Raw genomic sequence first — 19,404 nt, forward strand, 5'->3', positions numbered from 1 at the left:
CCAACTGCCTTTAGGAGATGCCCCCGGGGCCAACACACCCGACCACCCGGACTCCACAGTGACAGCCAACTCGGCTCTGTGGTGGACTTTCGTGACCATCATGTATATGTCTTTCTTTTCCACTGTAGCCATATCTGACAAAATTGGGAAGGATGACAGTATTCCCGTCGGCTCTGATTGCAGTCCTGCAACCTGCACAGACAGTGAAGGAAATTGCACAGGATGAACCAACAGATGGCGTCTGTAAATTTCCAAGGCTTCTCTGAAGTGTTGCGGGAGCCCGCTCCTAACATTGCACAAAAGCCATTCCATCACTCACTGAGACCTAATCCTAGCCTCCTGACACAGCTGGGCAGCACTTTTCCAACTGTCCTCTGCCCTCGGGTCGGCCAGCCTGGTCAGCCCTGCCGCTACAAAAGCTTGTTTCAGCTGGAGGGATTCCAACAGGCCAATGCTAATTACGTGGTTATGAAAAAGTGGCTCTTCTCCTGCACATCCATATGGCTCCTCTTGTGAAAATGACAACACCAAGCTCCAGGCTTTCAATACAGAATGGTAAAAGCTTGTTGTTCCCACGAGCTCCAAACCAGTCAGGTCCATCAGAAACAAATGTCTATAATAACCAAGTCCTCCAACTCTGCGAAGCAGAACGGCTGCCATCTCTGACCACAACTGCTGTGGGCCGTACAGCAGCCACTGCACAGTCTGTAAATGAAGAGCCACCACTCCACTGGCGATGTCTGTCAGCGCCTGCCCACCTTCGTCCACCGACAAGTGCAACACAGCCACCTTTAGCCTGTGAAACCCACCCCAGGAAAAATCCACCAACTTCCTCTGTATATTCACCACCACAGAGTCCGGAGGCTGCAAAATGGTGAAATGATGCCACAGACAGGAGGCAGCCAGGGTGTTAACCACCAGAGTCCTCCCCCTGTAGGACAGCTGGGGCTGGACCCAAGTCAAATGAGACAATCAGGCACTCACCTTTTCCGCAAGACCCTCCCAGTTTTTCATTTGGAATTGGTCACTCCCCAGGTACACACCCAGGTACTTAAGCCCCTCTGTGCTCCATTGCAGTCCTGCTGGAAGGGTCGGCCTCGCCTGATGGTCCCACCGACCGAGAAGGAAGCCCTCACACTTGACCCAGTTCACACGTGCAGATGAGGCCCGTTCGTACAAAGACAACTTTTGTCCTAAAGTGTCCAGGTCTTCCTGTGACGATGTACACACTGTGATATCATCTGCATGTACTGATGTCTGAATAGGCTCCAAATTCTGTTCCACCACCAGGCCCTTCAACCCTAACCCTAACCCTAACCCTACTCCAATAATATGCCAAACTAGAAAAATATTGTCCATGATTGAACGACCAGGAATAGAGTAAGTCTGTGTATAATGGTTTACTGAATCCAAACAGTTCTTCAACCTACTGGAAAGTACTTTAGCAAGTATTTTGTAATTGGCACATAACAAAGAAACTGGCCTCCTGTTCTTTAAATCTGTTAAATCCCCTTTCTTTGGCACAAGGGCCAAAACTGCTCTAGAGCAGCTACCAGGGAGCTGTCCCAGCTGCAATGCTGTAGTGAAGACCCTATGCATACCAACAAAGACCAAAAATTCTTATAAAAATCTGGTGGAAGCCCATCAATCCCCGGGGCCCGCCCAGCACTGAGCTGCTGTATGGCGGTGGTCATCGCCTCCAGAGTAATGGGCAAATCCAGGGCGGCTGTTTCAGACTCCTCCAACTCTGGAAGGCCATCCAGAATCTGTCGCTGACTATCTGCATCACACTCTCCGGCCCCAAACAGATCATTGTAGAAGTTAATGCCCTCTGTCTCAAATAAAGGGTCGGCTGTGACCTCCCATTAGCAAGTCTCAGGTGCATAAAATCAGTGTTTGAGTTCCTTTCTCTAAATTAAAGAAGTACTTTGTTGGTGCATCAATGTTTGTGATGTTAGTCACCCTGGTCCTCACCAATGCCCTCTTTGCCCTTTCGTTCATAAACTGCCTCAACGCCCCCTTCTTATGTGTCCAATCACTGCTACCCCCTGTTCCTCTAACCATTCCGTCCTCCAGAGCTGCCACCTCTCTCTCCAGCTGCTTCACATACTCCCTCTCACTTTTGTGAGTACAGTGGTCCCTTGCTATAATGCGGTTCATTTTCGCGGCCTCGCAGTTTCGCAGATTTTTTTTGGTGAAATTTTGCATGCTTTTTTTAAAACAGCACATTGTGTTCTGCGTCCTTATCAGGCGGGCCGGTCTCGGCACCGGTCGGCATCACCGCGATTGCTTTCACTGCCTCCGATTCGCTTACTGAGTCTGCAGGCTCGGTAAGCACTGCAGCAGGCCACTCACACCGCCCTCCTGTCTGCTGTGCAGAGCTGCATCAAATCTGGCAACAGGTCCAGAGACTACGCTCGCTGTTTTGATGTGGATTTTGACCGCAGCCGCAGAGCTCCGTGGCCACCGAGAGAGGACTTGGATTCTTTGTGGGTCCCGCATCTGTACCTCCGGAGGCAGTGAGCGAAGGGAGAGTTCTGCGTGTGTCCGTTTATAATCTTCTCGCCCAGAAGAAAAAAGAGAGTGTTTACACAGGAGAGAAAAGTGAGAAAATGTTAATGCCTGTTTGAGAAACGTGTATAAAGTGTGTAGTGAGGGGTTTTACAGCCTTAAAACATCTATAATTGCAAAAAATAGGGCTGACTACTTTGCGGATTTCGCTTATCGCGGGTTATTTTTAGAACATAACATAACATAACCATTTCTGTGGTAGTCACACGATGTCCTGGATCAACACAGCGTTCAGTTTGGAAATGATCTGGTCGTTCCAGCCTGTCGATGGCCGCTCGGTGCTCCGCGCGCCCTCCGCCGCTGTGGGCCGTCTTTAAAAAGGTTTTAACACTCCTTAATCCGTGTGACACCGACAGAATCTTCACCGAAAGCCATCTGAATCTTTCAAATGGTTTCCAACTGGCTGTCTCTAACAGTTTCTGAAAAAAATTTCATGGAGCAAAGCAGCAGTCGCGCTGCCATTTCTCTGACAATAAAAATCCGACGAGGGGGGTGGACCAGTGCTGACTCAAAGCCTGTCCACAGGGAAATGATGCAACCGAAAGGCGTGAAAAAACTCACGCATGCGCACGAAGGTTCAAGCTTGGCTGATGCAATCACACGTGATTCAAATCCATGTACACTCAACAAAAATATAAACGCAACACTTTTGATTTTGCTCCCATTTTGTATAAGATGAACTCAAAGATCTAAAATTTTTTCCACATACACAATATCACCATTTCCCTCAAATATTGTTCACAAACCAGTCTAAATCTGTAATAGTGAGCACTTCTCCTTTGCTGAGATAATCCATCCCACCTCACAGGTGTGCCATACCAAGATGCTGATTAGACACCATGATTAGTGCACAGGTGTGCCTTAGACTGCCCACAATAAAAGGCCACTCTGAAAGGTGCAGTTTTGTTTCATTGGGGGGATACCAGTCAGTATCTGGTGTGACCACCATTTGCCTCATGCAGTGCAACACATCTCCTTCGCATAGAGTTGATCAGGTTGTCAATTGTGGCCTGTGGAATGTTGGTCCACTCCTCTTCAATGGCTGTGCGAAGTTGCTGGATATTGGCAGGAACTGGTACACGCTGTCGTATACGCCAGTCCAGAGCATCCCAAACATGCTCAATGGGTGACATGTCCGGTGAGTATGCCGGCCATGCAAGAACTGGGACATTTTCAGCTTCCAAGAATTGTGTACAGATCCTTGCAACATGGGGCCATGCATTATCCTGCTGCATCATGAGGTGATGTTCTTTCAATGTTAGCACAACAATGGGCCTCAGGATCTCGTCACGGTATCTCTGTGCATTCAAAATGCAATCAATAAAATGCACCTGTGTTCTTTGTCCATAACAGACGCCTGCCCATACCATAACCCCACCGCCACCATGGGCCACTCGATCCACAACATTGACATCAGAAAGCCGCTCACCCACACGACGCCACACACGCTGTCTGCCATCTGCCCTGAACAGTGTGAACTGGGATTCATCCATGAAGAGAACACCTCTCCAACATGCCAAACGCCAGCGAATGTGAGCATGTGCCCACTCAAGTCGGTAACGACGACAAGCTGGAGTCAGGTCGAGACCCCGATGAGGATGACGAGCATGCAGATGAGCTTCCCTGAGACGGTTTCTGACAGTTTGTGCAGAAATTCTTTGGTTATGCAAACCGATTGTTTCAGCAGCTGTCCGAGTGGCTGGTCTCAGACGATCTTGGAGGTGAACATGCTGGATGTGGAGGTCCTGGGCTGGTGTGGTTACACGTGGTCTGCGGTTGTGAGGCTGGTTGGATGTACTGCCAAATTCTCTGAAACGCCTTTGGAGACAGCTTATTGTAGAGAAATGAACATTCAATACACGAGCAACAGCTCTGGTTGACATTCCTGCTGTCAGCATGCCAATTGCGCTCTCCCTCAAATCTTGCGACATCTGTGGCATTGTGCTGTGTGATAAAACTGCACCTTTCAGAGTGGCCTTTTATTGTGGGCAGTCTAAGGCACACCTGTGCACTAATCATGGTGTCTAATCAGCATCTTGATATGGCACACCTGTGAGGTGGGATGGATTATCTCAGCAAAGGAGAAGTGCTCACTATCACAGATTTAGACTGGTTTGTGAACAATATTTGAGGGAAATGGTGATATTGTGTATGTGGAAAAAGTTTTAGATCTTTGAGTTCATCTCATACAAAATGGGAGCAAAACCAAAAGTGTTGCATTTATATTTTTGTTGAGTGTAGTTTTTGAAAAAATAAAAAGGTCCGTTACTTTTTGGACAGACCTCGTATACACCACCCACCTCACCCGCAAAGCAACCACAATTGTGGGTGATGCAAGCCATCCCATACACAACCTGTTTAGCACTCTGTCCTCCGAGAAGAGGTACAGGAGCCTTCGGTCCCGCACCACCAGACTCACAAAGAGCTTCATCCACCAGGTTGTGAGACTATTGAACTCCCCCCCCCAGCTCCACCCAGGCTTTCAAGAAGCTAATATATATATATATATATATCTGTTGCCCATGACAATGTCCTGCACTTTCACTTCATCACCATCACACCACTTGCACAGTGTCTTAACAAAAATCTGCTGCTGCTACAAATACTGAATGGTATGCAAACTGCACTCTCCACTTTTACTTTTACTATTACCTCAGACACTACACTGTAAATACTAAATACTTGTCCTTATTGTCGAAATGTCTTGTCCTGTCATCACCGAGGGAAGGCGAGAAACGAAATTTCGATTCCTTGTATGTCTAGTACATGTGAAGAATTGACAATAAAGCCGACTTTGACTTTGAGCTGTGGCTCATGAACAGTGGGCCTGGCCACGCCCCCCTCCAATCAGCCTCATTATCTGCAGTACTACGTGTCTCCTGTAGGAGGAGCACATCAGTATGTTTAAGTTTCATCAGCTCCACTACAGCTGTCTGTCTTTCCTGATCTCTGCCTCCATTAATGTTGAGTGTGGCTATTCTAAGGCTGTCCATAGAAAAAGAGAAAAGAAAGAAGAGACATAATACAAAGATTAACCACCAATGTGCACCAACCATTAGAACCCTTCAGAACTCCCCTTCCCCTCTCTTTCCTTTTTTACCCGACTCACTAATTTAGACAACCTGCATCTTTTCTTCTGACTCAACTGAAGAAGAAGAAGAAGAAGAAATAATACACAGGTGGACATAAATTTTATATTCCATCTCTGCTAATAAACATCTGTAAACCTGACACACTGCAGCTTTAAGACAAGCAGAACAGGAAAATAAAGATCAGCTCGTTTATCGTATATTTAAGACCAGCAGCAGTTCGTGACCTTTTTTTGTGTGTATATATGTGTGTGTGTGCCGAGCTCTCTGCTCTCCTGATTCTGACCCGGGGCTGCCTCAGCTCCTCCAGAATAAAAGCTGCGCTCTGATTGGACGCGCGGCTCGGCGCGTCACGACGCTCGGCCGGTGTCGTGACGCAGTCCGGCTCTTCCCCCTGTTCGTCTCCCTCCCTCCGGGCTGTTCCGGATGTGTCGCCTCCCTCCCTCCGCCCCCGTGATCCTCTTATCAGCGCATAAGCGGCCAAGATGAATGTTGTAAACCAGGTAAGGCTTCGAGCGCAAAAAAACAAAACAAAACAAAACAAAAAACAAAAAACAAAAAAACAACTAAAAACAAAAACCGTCTGTTGTGTTCGGTAGCTGATGCTCGGTTAGTCTGACTCGTTTTTCTTAGTCACGCGCTGGAAGAAAGGTGATTATTAATTATTATTATTACGATTTGTAAGTGATTTCTCCTCCCCCCCCTCCCCCACGCATCTGCAGATGTGCGTCTGTTATGCTGGTTTTCGATCTGGTTGAACAGGGATTGTCATTTTACGCACGCGTGTGGAGATTGCGCTGGTGTGTTTGGCGCAGTTTTGCACCGAGGTGATGCTGCAGTGGGAAGCGGTGGAGCGCGGCCCGAGCGCTGCTCGGCCGAGAACAGCGCGGGGTGTCCGCGCGCGCTGCAGCCGCATCCAGACACAAGGATGCGCACGCTTTCCTCTCGGGGCCACCCGCTAATAGATTGAGACAGCGCACATACCAGTCAGCCCGCATCCGCAAACAAATAAACAAACAGATAAACAAACGGATGTTTTTTTGGGGGGGGGCCTTTGGTGCCTTCAGACGCCCGCATTAGGCCCCGATCACGAGACGGTCTTCATCAGTAAGGAGCCTGAGAGGGAAACGGATTTCTAAAATGTGCATGTGTTCAGCGTGTGCGTCATCTGCTTAAAGTAGATTTTTTTTTTGGAAAAACTGCGCTGGTTATTATTGCTGTGCTGATATTTATTTACGCACAGACGGACAGGCCGCCCGCGGCCACACAATCATCTGAATAAATAAATATTTAATCACACAACTGTATTTTTTTCCCTTCATTTGTCTCACAATTAGGGAGAATTTGCGGAATTTTCTTCCAAATAACAATGCAAAATACTGGTGCGCAGGACACTGAGTTAATCAGCTTTGTCTTATTCTCTCTCTCTCTCTCTCTCTAAATATTCATCACTCACTCATGTTCAACTGCTTATTCCAATTAAGGCTCACAGGGGCGGAGAAAGGGGGCGGGAGGGTTGCTGGAGCCTATCCCAGCAGTCATAGGGCGTGAGGAGGACAGGACCCCAGTCTGTCGCAGGGCCATAAATATTCATCATATTGTATGAAATCAACACCTAGACTTGCTGACACTGCAAATATATAGCAATCTTTCTCTTATCAAGTGATTATTTAAATAAGCTAATTCTTTATCTATAATAAAAACATGCAATAAAAAAGCACATGGCCAAATCCCTCAGACACATTTTTGTATTACCTGTGTAAAGTTCATACACATTCAGTGGGATTTTTGGAAACCAGTTAACACCAGTTTAAATTGGAAAACCATTTCAAACCAGTTTTCCTTCACCCTAAGAAATAAAACGTTGAATTTAATTGATAAAGTTAAGGTAACTTTTTCCACATAACATTGTCAATTAAGTGCAAAACAATATTGTAGTTGAAAATAATTAAATCAATTGAAACATTATTACTTAAATCCCTAAAATGAACAATTTCAAGTATATTGAAAATAATAGTATTAATTACATTTTAAATCCCCGTGTTTCATTTCTTAGAGTGAGAGTGAACTGTAATAAAGGATTTTTTGATTTTGCTTGAGTCAGTCATCATCTCATTGCATCGACTGTTTGTGTCAGTGTGAGTGTCGACTTTTCATTGATGAACCCTGGACACCAAAATTAACAGAACTCAGTCAAAGCAACAAGATGATTTGACTGAGTCAGCAAATCCTTTTTTTTTTTTTTTACACTGTAGAGATTTTTTAAACCAATTCTAATGCATTTGGGATTTCAGGCATCCCAAATATTTAACAATCTTAAAACAAGTTCAAAAACACTGATTTCAGACTGTTGTGAAACTTATTTAAAAGAACCTTAATAGCACTATAAACCTGTAACTTGGTACAATTCAAAAATAGGTAGTTTGATTTTAAAACACAGTTCAAAGGTCAAAAGCATTGCAGTGGCAAAGAGTAGCTTAAAACCAGTTAAAAAATATCAATTTTAACCTGATCAAAATGGTCTAAAATCAGTTTTAAAACAGGTGATATTTGGCTTAGAACCCATTTGTAACTTCATTCGCAAAGATCAGATTAATCTAGTAACTGTTTCAGTGTTCTCAAAATTCATTGAAAGAACCATAACCTTAATATATATAAGTCAAATATTGGTGTAGAAGAGCTTACAACCTGTTTAAAATAATTTCAGACCTCACTACATAGCGAAAAATTGTTGTTGCGTTTGGAAGTAGTGGTTGCTAGGGGAGGTTATGCGATGCTGATGTCGGCTAAACGTGTTTATTCTGGAGTTAACCCTCTGGGGCCGACACAGTCGTATACGACGGCTAAACCAAGCTTTACTAAATTATAAATAACTTTTTAATGATATGAGATAGAAACTTCCTTTTTGTTTTGCTGAAAAGTTAACTCCACAGACTTTCGAGCCAGCCATCGGCCATCTTTGTACTCCTCATAGAAGCTGTCGTGCGCAATGTGAGTGTCCAATCGGAATTGGTTCACCGTCACATGGTTTTCCAAAGTCCAATTGTAAGGCAGATTCACCTCACGTGAAAAGCCAAAGATCGTTTCAGGAGTGATATGTTAGTAGTTGGCCCATTTGAATAACCCCCTGGGTGCTCCAATGAGTACATACTATTGGGCTCCAAATGCGCCCTGCGCCATTACGCACAGCGATCAGTGAAAGTACACGGAGCAGACAGAGAGCCTCTGATGACAGTCTCACATGCTCAAACAAAGAGTGTGTAACTATCAGGATTGCTCCACTAGTTTGCATGTGAATGTTACTGGATAACTCTGTTGCTTTTACCATGAAGACAAAAAAATGCATAGACCATTTTGTATATATTGTTCAAAATGTGCATTTGTGTTTATTGTTTGAATCTTTTTGTTGTACAGTCTTTCACACAAGACTTCAAATTACCTTTATAAAGTGTCAAAACAGTTGTTTATTATAGTTTGCTGTGTTTTGAATAAATTTGTGTGGAAAAATGTTTCCGCTTTACTTTTTACTTCCTTATTTTTGATTGTAAACCTTTATTACACTTATAAAACACAACAAAAGCATATATATTATGAAAGCACAGGTTGTCCTGAAAAAAAGAGACATAAAACTTGATTGTGGCATGCAGGGAGAGCTGTTAACAGCAATAATAAAACATTTATGCCAGGCGAGTGAACTGTCCAAAAAATGCCCTCGGACCCCAGAGGGTTAAAACAATGACAGTGTTTAAAACTAACTTAAACTTAAAGATTAAACTTAAACTTAAAGATCATTAAGTTTAGCCAGTCTAAGTGTGGTGTTCATAACTACTTAAAAGCCATTAAGAATATACTTATCTCATAGTTTAAAATCCATTTAGAAGCTCAGACTCCCTGATGTAGAATCAAACTGCTTAAAACCCACTTCAAAAACAGTTATTTTATAAACTGGTTGTAAACTAATTTAAAGCACTTTAAACAGTCTTTAAAACAGTTTAGCCTTTAACAGGTTAAAATAACTTTAAAATCTATGAAAATGTAAGTAAGTCCCTTCGGCTGCTCCCTTGTTTGCACTTGGGGTCGCCACAGCAAATCCAAGGTGGATCTGCATGTTTGAATTGGCACAAGTTTTACGCCGGATGCCCTTCCTGACGCAACTCCACATTACATGGAGAAATGTGGCAGGGGTGGGATTTGAACCCGGAACCTTCTGAACTGAAACCAAGCGCATTAACCACTTGGCCACCACCCCTGCAAAATCTATGAAAATGTGACTGATGATATTTAAAGTGGATTAAAAACACTTGCAGCCAGTCTATTTGTTGTAGTTCAGTTAACATTCAGTATAGCCAAATAAAAGCCAACATTAACAAGTTTAAGAACAGTTCATCTTAACATAAGATAATACCTGGTATAAATCAGTAAAAACTAAACTTAATTTAAGCCATTCTGTTCATTTATGATGGTTTAACATCAGCCCCAAATGAAAATTGCAAAAATTTAACAAATATAAAATAGGAGAAAAATCACACGCAAGAAATTGTAAAATATCAAAATTTGGCTTTTTTGAAATGAGGTGATGGAGGGGATTATAGCTGATGTGTGCAATTGGACACATCAGCTATAAATTCAGGCCATATTATGGATACGATTCATAGTAGATGCCTGCAGTGAATGCATCAGGTCTACACACACATTTGTCATCATCGTCTTCATCATCGTGACTTGTTTCCATGGTGACAGCACTGAGAATGTCCAGTGCTGATGTCTTATTTTTCTTTTGACAGTTGGTGGCCCAAGGCCAGTTCACAGTAGTCAAACAACCTTTGGGATTTATAAAAGTTCTACAGTGGGTAAGTCTTCCATTAAACATTGTTCACACTGATTGCAGCTTCATCCAGCACATAGAAAACAACTCACTTACCTCTTGATTTGGCAGACCACCAGGGGGACATGGCCCACACTTTGGGAATTCACTGACTTAGAAATGTTCACATGTCTATCACTTGACTTGTTTTAATTAAACTGACTATAATAGTGATAGCTTGTATTTATAATAATCATTATAATTACATAATTTGTCCAATTACTTATGGAGGGACTGTGAGTAAAAGTGGTTGTAATTCTTAAATGATTAATGAAATATTGATTCACTGGAACTGGCATTAATCCTGTGGACCTTGGACTAATGCCATTGTAATTCAAGCGGTGCGCAAAGCACAGTCAATGTGCGGTGCACCATTCAATGATTTTCTCAAAAACGCTGTGATGAATTTTTGTGAAATTCAGTACAGGCTGTCCTTGGGGGACGTTCTGGTCTTGATAGGTTGGACGTTCTGATTCAATTCCTGTGGGCCCCCAAGACCCCAAAGAAGGGCAATAAATAATAAATAAATAAATAACACAATGTTGGATTTATAGCAGGAAAACTGCTCAATAAGTTTTTCTGTAATTTTACTTAAATATACTTTTTTGGAGGCTGACTAAAGGCAAATAAAAAAAAAAAATCACTGTCCTTGAATCATTCTAAGGGCTTCCCAGAAGCCCACAAAAGGCCAAATATCTATCTATCTATCTATCTATCTATCTATCTATCTATCTATCTATCTATCTATCTATCTATCTATCTATCTATCTATCTATCTATCTATCTATCTATCTATCTATCTATCTATCTATCTATCTATCTATCTATCTATCTATCTATCTATCTATCTATCTATCTATCTATCTATCTATCTATCTATCTATCTATCTATCTATCTATCTATCTATCTATCTATCTATCTATCTATCTATCTATCTATCTATCTATCTATCTATCTATCTATCTATCTATCTATCTATCTATAGATAGATAGATAGATAGATAGATAGATAGATATTTGCAGCTTTTTCAATTTATTGCTGAAAAATAGTACTTTTTTCTATAATTCTGCATATAGATTTCTTGAATAAATGTCTACTTACACAAAGGCCCCCATGCTCCCCCATCATGGTTTAAAATTGCCATCCACTGATTTTCTCATAAACCTTTTAGTGAAGTTTTGTGAAATTTGGGTGATAGTTTTTTGATTGAGTGTAATTTGTTTCCTTTCATCTCCATTCTGATGGTGTACAAAGGAAAAACTGCACAATTTGTGTCACTATACAAATCCTCATGGACCTGAGTGGATGATTCATTTCAGTGGGGGCAGTGATTCCTGTGTGTCCTCTTGCTGCCGTCCCGTCACGTCTGTGCAGGACGTGTGGCGTCTCTGCTGTAGTAGCACTGTGATAGGTGAGAGGAAATAACGAGCGGCCATAACCTGTGCATGGTTTATTTGTCCGGATTGTTGTGCACAGATGGTGGCAGCAAATGGCTCACCAGAGAGCATTATGATTTCAGAATCTGATGAAGTAAACTATTTGATTAATCTAATGTGAGGCATTAATGATGTCATGGTGCACACTGTTTGTCCTCCTTCAGCGCTGTGGAGGATGCAGGTGTTGTGTGTCCAGCTGCAGCTCCATGGTGACGGGAATAGTGCTACTAATTACAGGGTCCCTGGCTAAGTGATAATTGGACTTCTGTGTCTCTGTTTTTTACCCTGCTGCGAATTTGTAAACCCCACAGTTACAAAGTTATAGTTATGATAGTTATAATGTATTTAAGTCCGGTGTCACAGACCGAACGGTCCCCCCCTAAAAATTGGTCCGCCTGCCTCCACTGCGCATGCATCATTTTGGACCACAGCAGCACATCTGAGTCTCTTTACCCAAAGTGATCAAATGGATTAATGGGATTATTAACCATAAGATGACAAGGTAGAACCTCTTAAATCATTCTAAAGTCAGATTTAAGCAGAAACAAGGCCGTTTTAAGCAGAAACTCAGCAAAACTCTGTGACACTTTGAAATGACTGACGCTCAGTGAATGCATCAGCTAGCAGCTCGTGTGATCGCTTCATCCGTCTTTTATGATGAAACAATGCTGAATTTATGTGGAAATGATTGTTGCACAAAAGCTTCAGATATCTGTTGCTGAGATAGATGATGATTAGAGGTTGGATGGGGAGCGTCGCTGCACAGCCATTTTCAGATCTCTCCAGAGATGTTCAGTCAGATTCAGGTCTGGGCTCTGGCTGGGCCACTCAAGGACATTCACAGAGTTGTCCTGAAGCCACTCATTTGATATCTTGACTGTGTGAGAAGAGACCTGGTGGATACAAACCTCTTCAATTTACAGATGAAGGAGGCCACTGTGCTCATTGGGACCTTCAAAGCAGCAGAAATGTTTCTGTACCCTTCCCCAGATTTGTGCCTTGAGACAATCCTGTCTGAGACAGACAATTCCTTTGACTTCATGCTTGGTTTCTGCTCTGACATGCACTGTCAACTGTGGGACCTTATATATAGACCAATGGTGTCCAAAGACATTCCATAAAGAGCCAAGAGTTTGCAGGTTTCCTTTGCAACCACTGATTTCTCCAGGTGGTTTCACTGATGAAGACATTCCATCTGTTCAAAGTGATGTTAATCAGTGAAATCACCTGCTGGATTCATTGGTTGCAAAGAAAACCTGCACCCTCTTGGCACTTTCTGGAATGTGGACACCACTGGTGTAGACAGATGTGTGCCTTTCCAATTTGTGTCCAATCAACTGAAATGACCCCAGGTGGACTCCAGTTAAGCTGCAGAAATATCTCAAGGATGATCAGGATGATGATCAGGATGCACCTAAGATCAATTTTGAGCTTCACTTCAAAGGCTGTGAATATTTATGTACATGTGATTTCTTCTTTTTTCATTTTTAATAAATTTGAAAAAACAAACAAACAAACAAACAAACAAACAACAAAAAACAACCACCTTTTTCCACATTGTCATTATGTGGAATTGTGTGTAGAATTTTGAGGGAAAAAACTAATTTAATCAATTATGGAATAAGCCTGTAATATAACAAAATGTGGAAAAAGTGAAGTGCTGGAAATACTTTTTCGGATGCACTGTACCTCCCATTTTGGTTGTCTCAGAAAGCCTTTCTGTTTTTGTCATGGAGAAGTGTTAGGTGGATTAAATTATTGATGATTTGGCATGAACCCATATTCTCATTACTTTGAAACACTTGCTGGATTAGTTGTCACGGCAACATATCTGTAAGGATTAGGTTTATATAGTTTAAACAAGATTAAATGATTCACTTGAATGACATACTTTCAGAAAATGACCGAAACACAGCTGTGTCATTTTTGCAGATGGCACCTATTGGGGCTGTGTGATCAATGCATTAAAAAGAGAAAATTCCAAGTAGAGAGAATGTTGAATAATTGTCACAATCCTACTACTAATGCAAAAACTAATTTCATCTTCTTTTACCTGCTCCCGTTAGCGGTTGGAACAGCTGATCATCTGTTCCCGTTTCACTCTGTCCTCTGCATCTTTCAACTGCAAAAACTCAGTTCATCTTCTTTTGGCTGCTCCCGTTAGGGGTTGGAACAGCTGATCATCTGTTCCCGTTTCACTCTGTCCTCTGCATCTTTCTCTGTCACACGAGCCACCTGCATATCCTCTCTCACTACATCCGTAAACCTCTTTGGCCTCCATCCTCAGCATCCTTCTCTCTATATACCCTAGTTACTGCACATGTCCAAACCATCTCAATCTCCAAACCATTTTACCTGCGCTGCCCCTCTGATATGTTCATTCCTAATCCTGTCCATCATCGTCACTCCCAAGAAAAATCGCAGCATTTTCAGCTCTGCCACCTCCAGCCTTTTTGTTTGCACCACAGTCTCTAAGCTATATAACAAAGCTTGTCTCACTACAGTCTAGTAAACTTTCCCTTTCATTCTGGCAGATATCCTTCTGTTATAATCCACTACTTCCACCTTTCTCCACCTACCACACCTTGGCTGCGCTCTCTCTTTACCTTTTTACCATACTCTCCACTCATTACTTTGCACAGTTGACTCCAGGTATTTAAACTAATCTACTTTCACCACTTCTACTCCTTGCAATCACACTTTTCGACTATGCTCCTTCTCATTCACACACATGTACTCCTTCTAATTTTCATTCCCTTTCTCTCCAGAGTGTATCTCCACCTCTCTAGGCTAGACCTACCTCCCTGCTCTCAGAACAGATCATAATGTCATCTGCAAACATCTATTCCATAGAGACTCCTGTCTGGTCTCATCCTTGAACCTGTCCGTCATCACTGCAGAGACAATGCTCAAGGCAATTCCACCTCCACTTGTCATTCATAATGCACATCTCACTTCTATCACACTGTCCTTGTACATATCCTGCATCACCCTCACATACTTGTTTGCCACCCCAGACTTCCTCCAGCAATACCACTGCTCTTCTCTTGGCACCCTGTCATAAACTTCCTCTAGGTTCACAAACACACAATGCAACTCCTTCCGGCCTTCTCTGTACTTCTGCATCAGCATTCTCAGAGCAAGCATTACATCTGCAGCGCTACTTCTCAACATTAAACCATATTACTCCTTGCAGATCTTCACCTTTTTCTAAGCCTTTACATTACTTGTTACCATAACTTCATACTGTGGTTGATCAACTCAATGCCTCTGTAGCTACTGCAGTACTGAACATCAGACATTCCTCAGACATTCTCTCACTTTCCAAGATTTTATTAAACAATTTGGTTAAAAACTCCATTGCCACTCACACTCATCTTCAACCGCTGATCCAGGATCAAGTCACGGGACTCCATTTCAAGTAAAAATACATATGATCTGACTTATCAGGACTTAAGACATTTACAAATGAGGGACTAATAAAATTAAGGCAAAGCCTTGGACCGAACATCGACATAGGTTGATGTAAATATGTTGAGTCGATTGTATGTGATACACATAGTTCAAAATTGATTGGGTGTATGAAGGTCTCGAGATGAAGGTATTCACTACCTCCTTAAGACCTCGCCCTTGAGAATCTGTGACCACAAGGACCCTCATCCTAAAAAAGAAAAGAGAAAGTTATTCAAAATCCAGCATTAAACTACACTCAACAAAAATATAAACGCAACACTTTTGGTTTTGCTCCCATTTTGTATGAGATGAACTGAAAGATCTAAAACTTTTTCCACATACACAGTATCACCATTTCCCTCAAATACTGTTCATAAACCAGTCTAAATCTGTGATAGTGAGCACTTCTCCTTTGCGGAGATAATCCATCCCACCTCACAGGTGTGCCATATCAAGATGCTGATTAGACACCATGATTAGTGCACAGGTGTGCCTTAGACTGCCCACAATAAAAGGCCACTCTGAAAGGTGCAGTTTTGTTTTATTTGGGGGAGATACCAGTCAGTATCTGGTGTGACCACCATTTGCCTCATGCAGGGCAACACATCTCCTTCGCATAGAGTTGATCAGGTTGTCAATTGTGGCCTGTGGAATGTTGGTCCACTCCTCTTCAATGGCTGTGCGAAGTTGCTGGATATTGGCAGGAACTGGTACACGCTGTCATATACGCCGGTCCAGAGCATCCCAAACATGCTCAATGGGTGACATGTCCGGTGAGTATGCCGGCCATGCAAGAACTGGGACATTTTCAGCTTCCAAGAATTGTGTACAGATCCTTGCAACATGGGGCTGTGCATTATCCTGCTGCAACATGAGGTGATGTTCTTGGATGTATGGCACAACAATGGGCCTCAGGATCTCGTCACGGTATCTCTGTGCATTCAAAATGCCATCAATAAAATGCACCTGTGTTTTTCGTCCATAACAGACGCCTGCTCATACCATAAACCCACCGCCACCATGGGCCACTCGATCCACAACATTGACATCAGAAAACCGCTCACCCACACGACGCCACACACGCTGTCTGCCATCTGCCCTGAACAGTGTGAACTGGGATTCATCCGTGAAGAGAACATCTCTCCAACGTGCCAAACGCCAGCGAATGTGAGCATTTGCCCACTCAAGTCGGTTACGACGACGAACTGGAGTCAGGTCGAGACCCCGATGAGGACGACAAGCATGCAGATGAGCTTCCCTGCGACGGTTTCTGACAGTTTGTGCAGAAATTCTTTGGTTATGCAAACCGATTGTTTCAGCAGCTGTCCGAGTGGCTGGTCTCAGACGATCTTGGAGGTGAACATGCTGGATGTGGAGGTCCTGGGCTGGTGTGGTTACACGTGGTCTGCGGTTGTGTGGCTGGTTGGATGTACTGCCAAATTCTCTGAAATGCCTTTGGAGACGGCTTATGGTAGAGAAATGAACATTCAATACACGAGCAACAGCTCTGGTTGACATTCCTGCTGTCAGCATGCCAATTGCACGCTCCCTCAAATCTTGCGACATCTGTGGCATTGTGCTGTGTGATAAAACTGCACCTTTCAGAGTGGCCTTTTATTGTGGGCAGTCTAAGGCACACCTGTGCACTAATCATGGTGTCTAATCAGCAACTTGATATGGCACACATGTGAGGTGGGATGGATTAGCGCAGCAAAGGAGAAGTGCTCACTATCACATATTTAGACTGGTTTGTGAACAATATTTGAGGGAAATGGTGATATTGTGTATGTGGAAAAAGTTTTAGATCTTTGAGTTCATCTCATACAAAATGGGAACAAAACCAAAAGTGTTGCATTTATATTTTTGTTGAGTGTATCTGTAGGTTGATCATTCAATAAGACAAAGCAAAACACATTTAAAAGCCACTTTTATTTCACTTTTATTTCAGTATAGATATTGTGCAGGTATCAGATACTGATTTTAACAGTGAAATTATTCTTGAATTTAGTTAAGAGCTACATTGATTCACCTTAAAACACAGAAACATTTATTCCTCGATAGCATGCATTTGCTGAATAAGGTTTATTGTAGATTCAAAGATATCAACACTTAATAGATGAGCGTGCTTCTGTCTCATGTTGGGAAAGTGTAGTGACATGGACCCACAACAGGGGGCGTAAATGAACGGACAATAGATGAGCCAAAAATACAACACTTTACTGTTGTGAAATGTGCACAACGAGAATACAGACAAACATAGAATTTGGATCACAATCAAAATATACAAGGTGATGTGTGGGTAGGCTCGAGGATAGCAGACGTTCGTCCCGAGTAGAACCGGATCCCACACGATTTCCGCTGCCACCGAACCCGAAGGATACTGGAGCCGCCAAGTCCTGAGTCCCCAGGTGGTCACCGTCTCCGACTGTCGGATCTGGTACTGATGGCAGGAAGCAGAAGAACAGAGGTAATGAGTGTGTGAAAACACACCCAGTAATAGTCAGCAAGTGTTTCTTTCCAGGTGGGAACAAGACCTCCACCTACAACACAGTTCAACTCCGGTTGTCTCTGCTGTTCGGTGTGACAAGTGAACGCCCTTCACTTTGTCACCACTCCACACTCCGCCAGATGACAACAGTAAGTAGTCTCCTGAAACAATATCACAGAATAGAAAAGTAATGTGCGCACGGCACAATCACAGCTGAGGTATTACCTTAAAGGTAGACGATATCTCAGCAATGCGGTGGAGATGTCGTCCGGCTTTTGTAGGGTGGTTGATGACCTGGTGATTGGTGACAGCTGTCATAGTGATGAGTGACAGCTGTCACCCCCGGCTGTTCCTGTGAGGCGGCAGCGCCCTCTCGTGCCTGAAGCCCGCACTTCAGGCAGGGCGCCCTTTGGTTGTGGGCCAGCAGTACCTCCTCTTCCGCGGCCCACACAACATCTAATTTGATAAGCCAGTGTTGCCAGCCTCACAGTTTCTTTGTCACGAGCATGGACCATGGGTGTGTTCACCCTGTGGCAGATTCTAACCTCATTATGTAGCATATCTTCATGAAATGCGAACTGAGGGTCTTCCCTTTGGCCTCCTGCAGATTTAGCTCTTGAGAGGGCTACATACAAAGCTCCAGGGGACTTTGACTCAAAACTCTTACTGCCTGGACTGATAGCGATGAATTTGTTCAGTTCTCCCTCACCAATTGTGTGGTGCTGGCATTTATAGATAGTGACACTCAGCCCAATCAGAGAAATATTTGTCAGTGTATACTGCACCCATAGTCAAATCTATGGTCAACTGGATGGATAGGAATCACATTTGGTGATTCAACGATGAACGCTGGACCAAAACACTTGGGGAAATTAACCATGACTACCTCATATTGGCAATCATATTTGCAATCCTTTGGAGTTTTCCCTGGGGCATAAATGATGTTTACTATTTCTCCAATAGCACCATTGTATAGTTTGAATTTAATATTATAGTCAAAATTTGCTGTAAGCAACACCCTTGCTCCACGGCATAAATATACTCCTTTAGCAAGACCACCAGCTTTGTCAGATCATGATGTTGCACCATACAGTCCTCGGTTTTCGGCTTTTACTTTGGCTATTGGATATTGCAGGTTTTGTTTCAGTATTCATTGTTTGTTGTGGCCCCATTCAAGATCATGTGTGGGGAATATGAAAAGGCCAAAAGTGTCGATCCTTGCTAGTAGCCCTTCTCCATACTTTTATCAAAGATTGTGCCATTGGTAATATTGTAGCCATCTTGCTTGATCACTTGTGGTTGAGTAACTGCAAAGGGATTTTAACACGGTGTTGAAAGTCTGCTGGTTTTCCCTTTGCTGAACAACCTGGAAAAGCTTAATTACATGTTCAAAAGTCTTCCATATTAATGTGCCATGTAGACCAGCTGAAGATGCACAGTTTCTGACATATACTGGCGAATCACAAACTGGAGGTAATTGGATGTCGTCACAGAGAAAACT

The 19,404-nt window shown here is 43.0% G+C and overlaps 1 protein-coding gene and 1 long non-coding RNA gene across 2 annotated transcripts in view; one reads left to right on the forward strand and one right to left on the reverse strand.

Moving 5' to 3' along the window:
• Positions 1 to 1,013: 1,013 nt before the first annotated feature.
• Positions 1,014 to 1,247, reverse strand: LOC117511696. Its single transcript, XR_004561044.1, has 2 exons — positions 1,139 to 1,247; positions 1,014 to 1,096 (listed from the first exon to the last, which is right to left on the reverse strand). It is a non-coding gene; the product is annotated as an uncharacterized LOC117511696 (long non-coding RNA).
• A 4,771-nt stretch (positions 1,248 to 6,018) lies between these two features.
• The window catches only part of sypb (synaptophysin b), a 44,783-nt gene continuing 31,397 nt past the window's right edge, over positions 6,019 to 19,404 (forward strand). Inside the window, exons 1-2 of the mRNA XM_034172991.1 lie at positions 6,019 to 6,163; positions 10,445 to 10,510. Coding sequence (XP_034028882.1) covers positions 6,146 to 6,163; positions 10,445 to 10,510 — 84 coding nt within the window. The 5' untranslated portion in view covers positions 6,019 to 6,145. The remainder of the gene's footprint in view (positions 6,164 to 10,444; positions 10,511 to 19,404) is intronic.

The sequence above is a fragment of the Thalassophryne amazonica genome, chromosome 6 (assembly GCF_902500255.1).
Source record: "Thalassophryne amazonica chromosome 6, fThaAma1.1, whole genome shotgun sequence".
Taxonomy (NCBI): Eukaryota; Metazoa; Chordata; class Actinopteri; order Batrachoidiformes; family Batrachoididae; genus Thalassophryne; species Thalassophryne amazonica.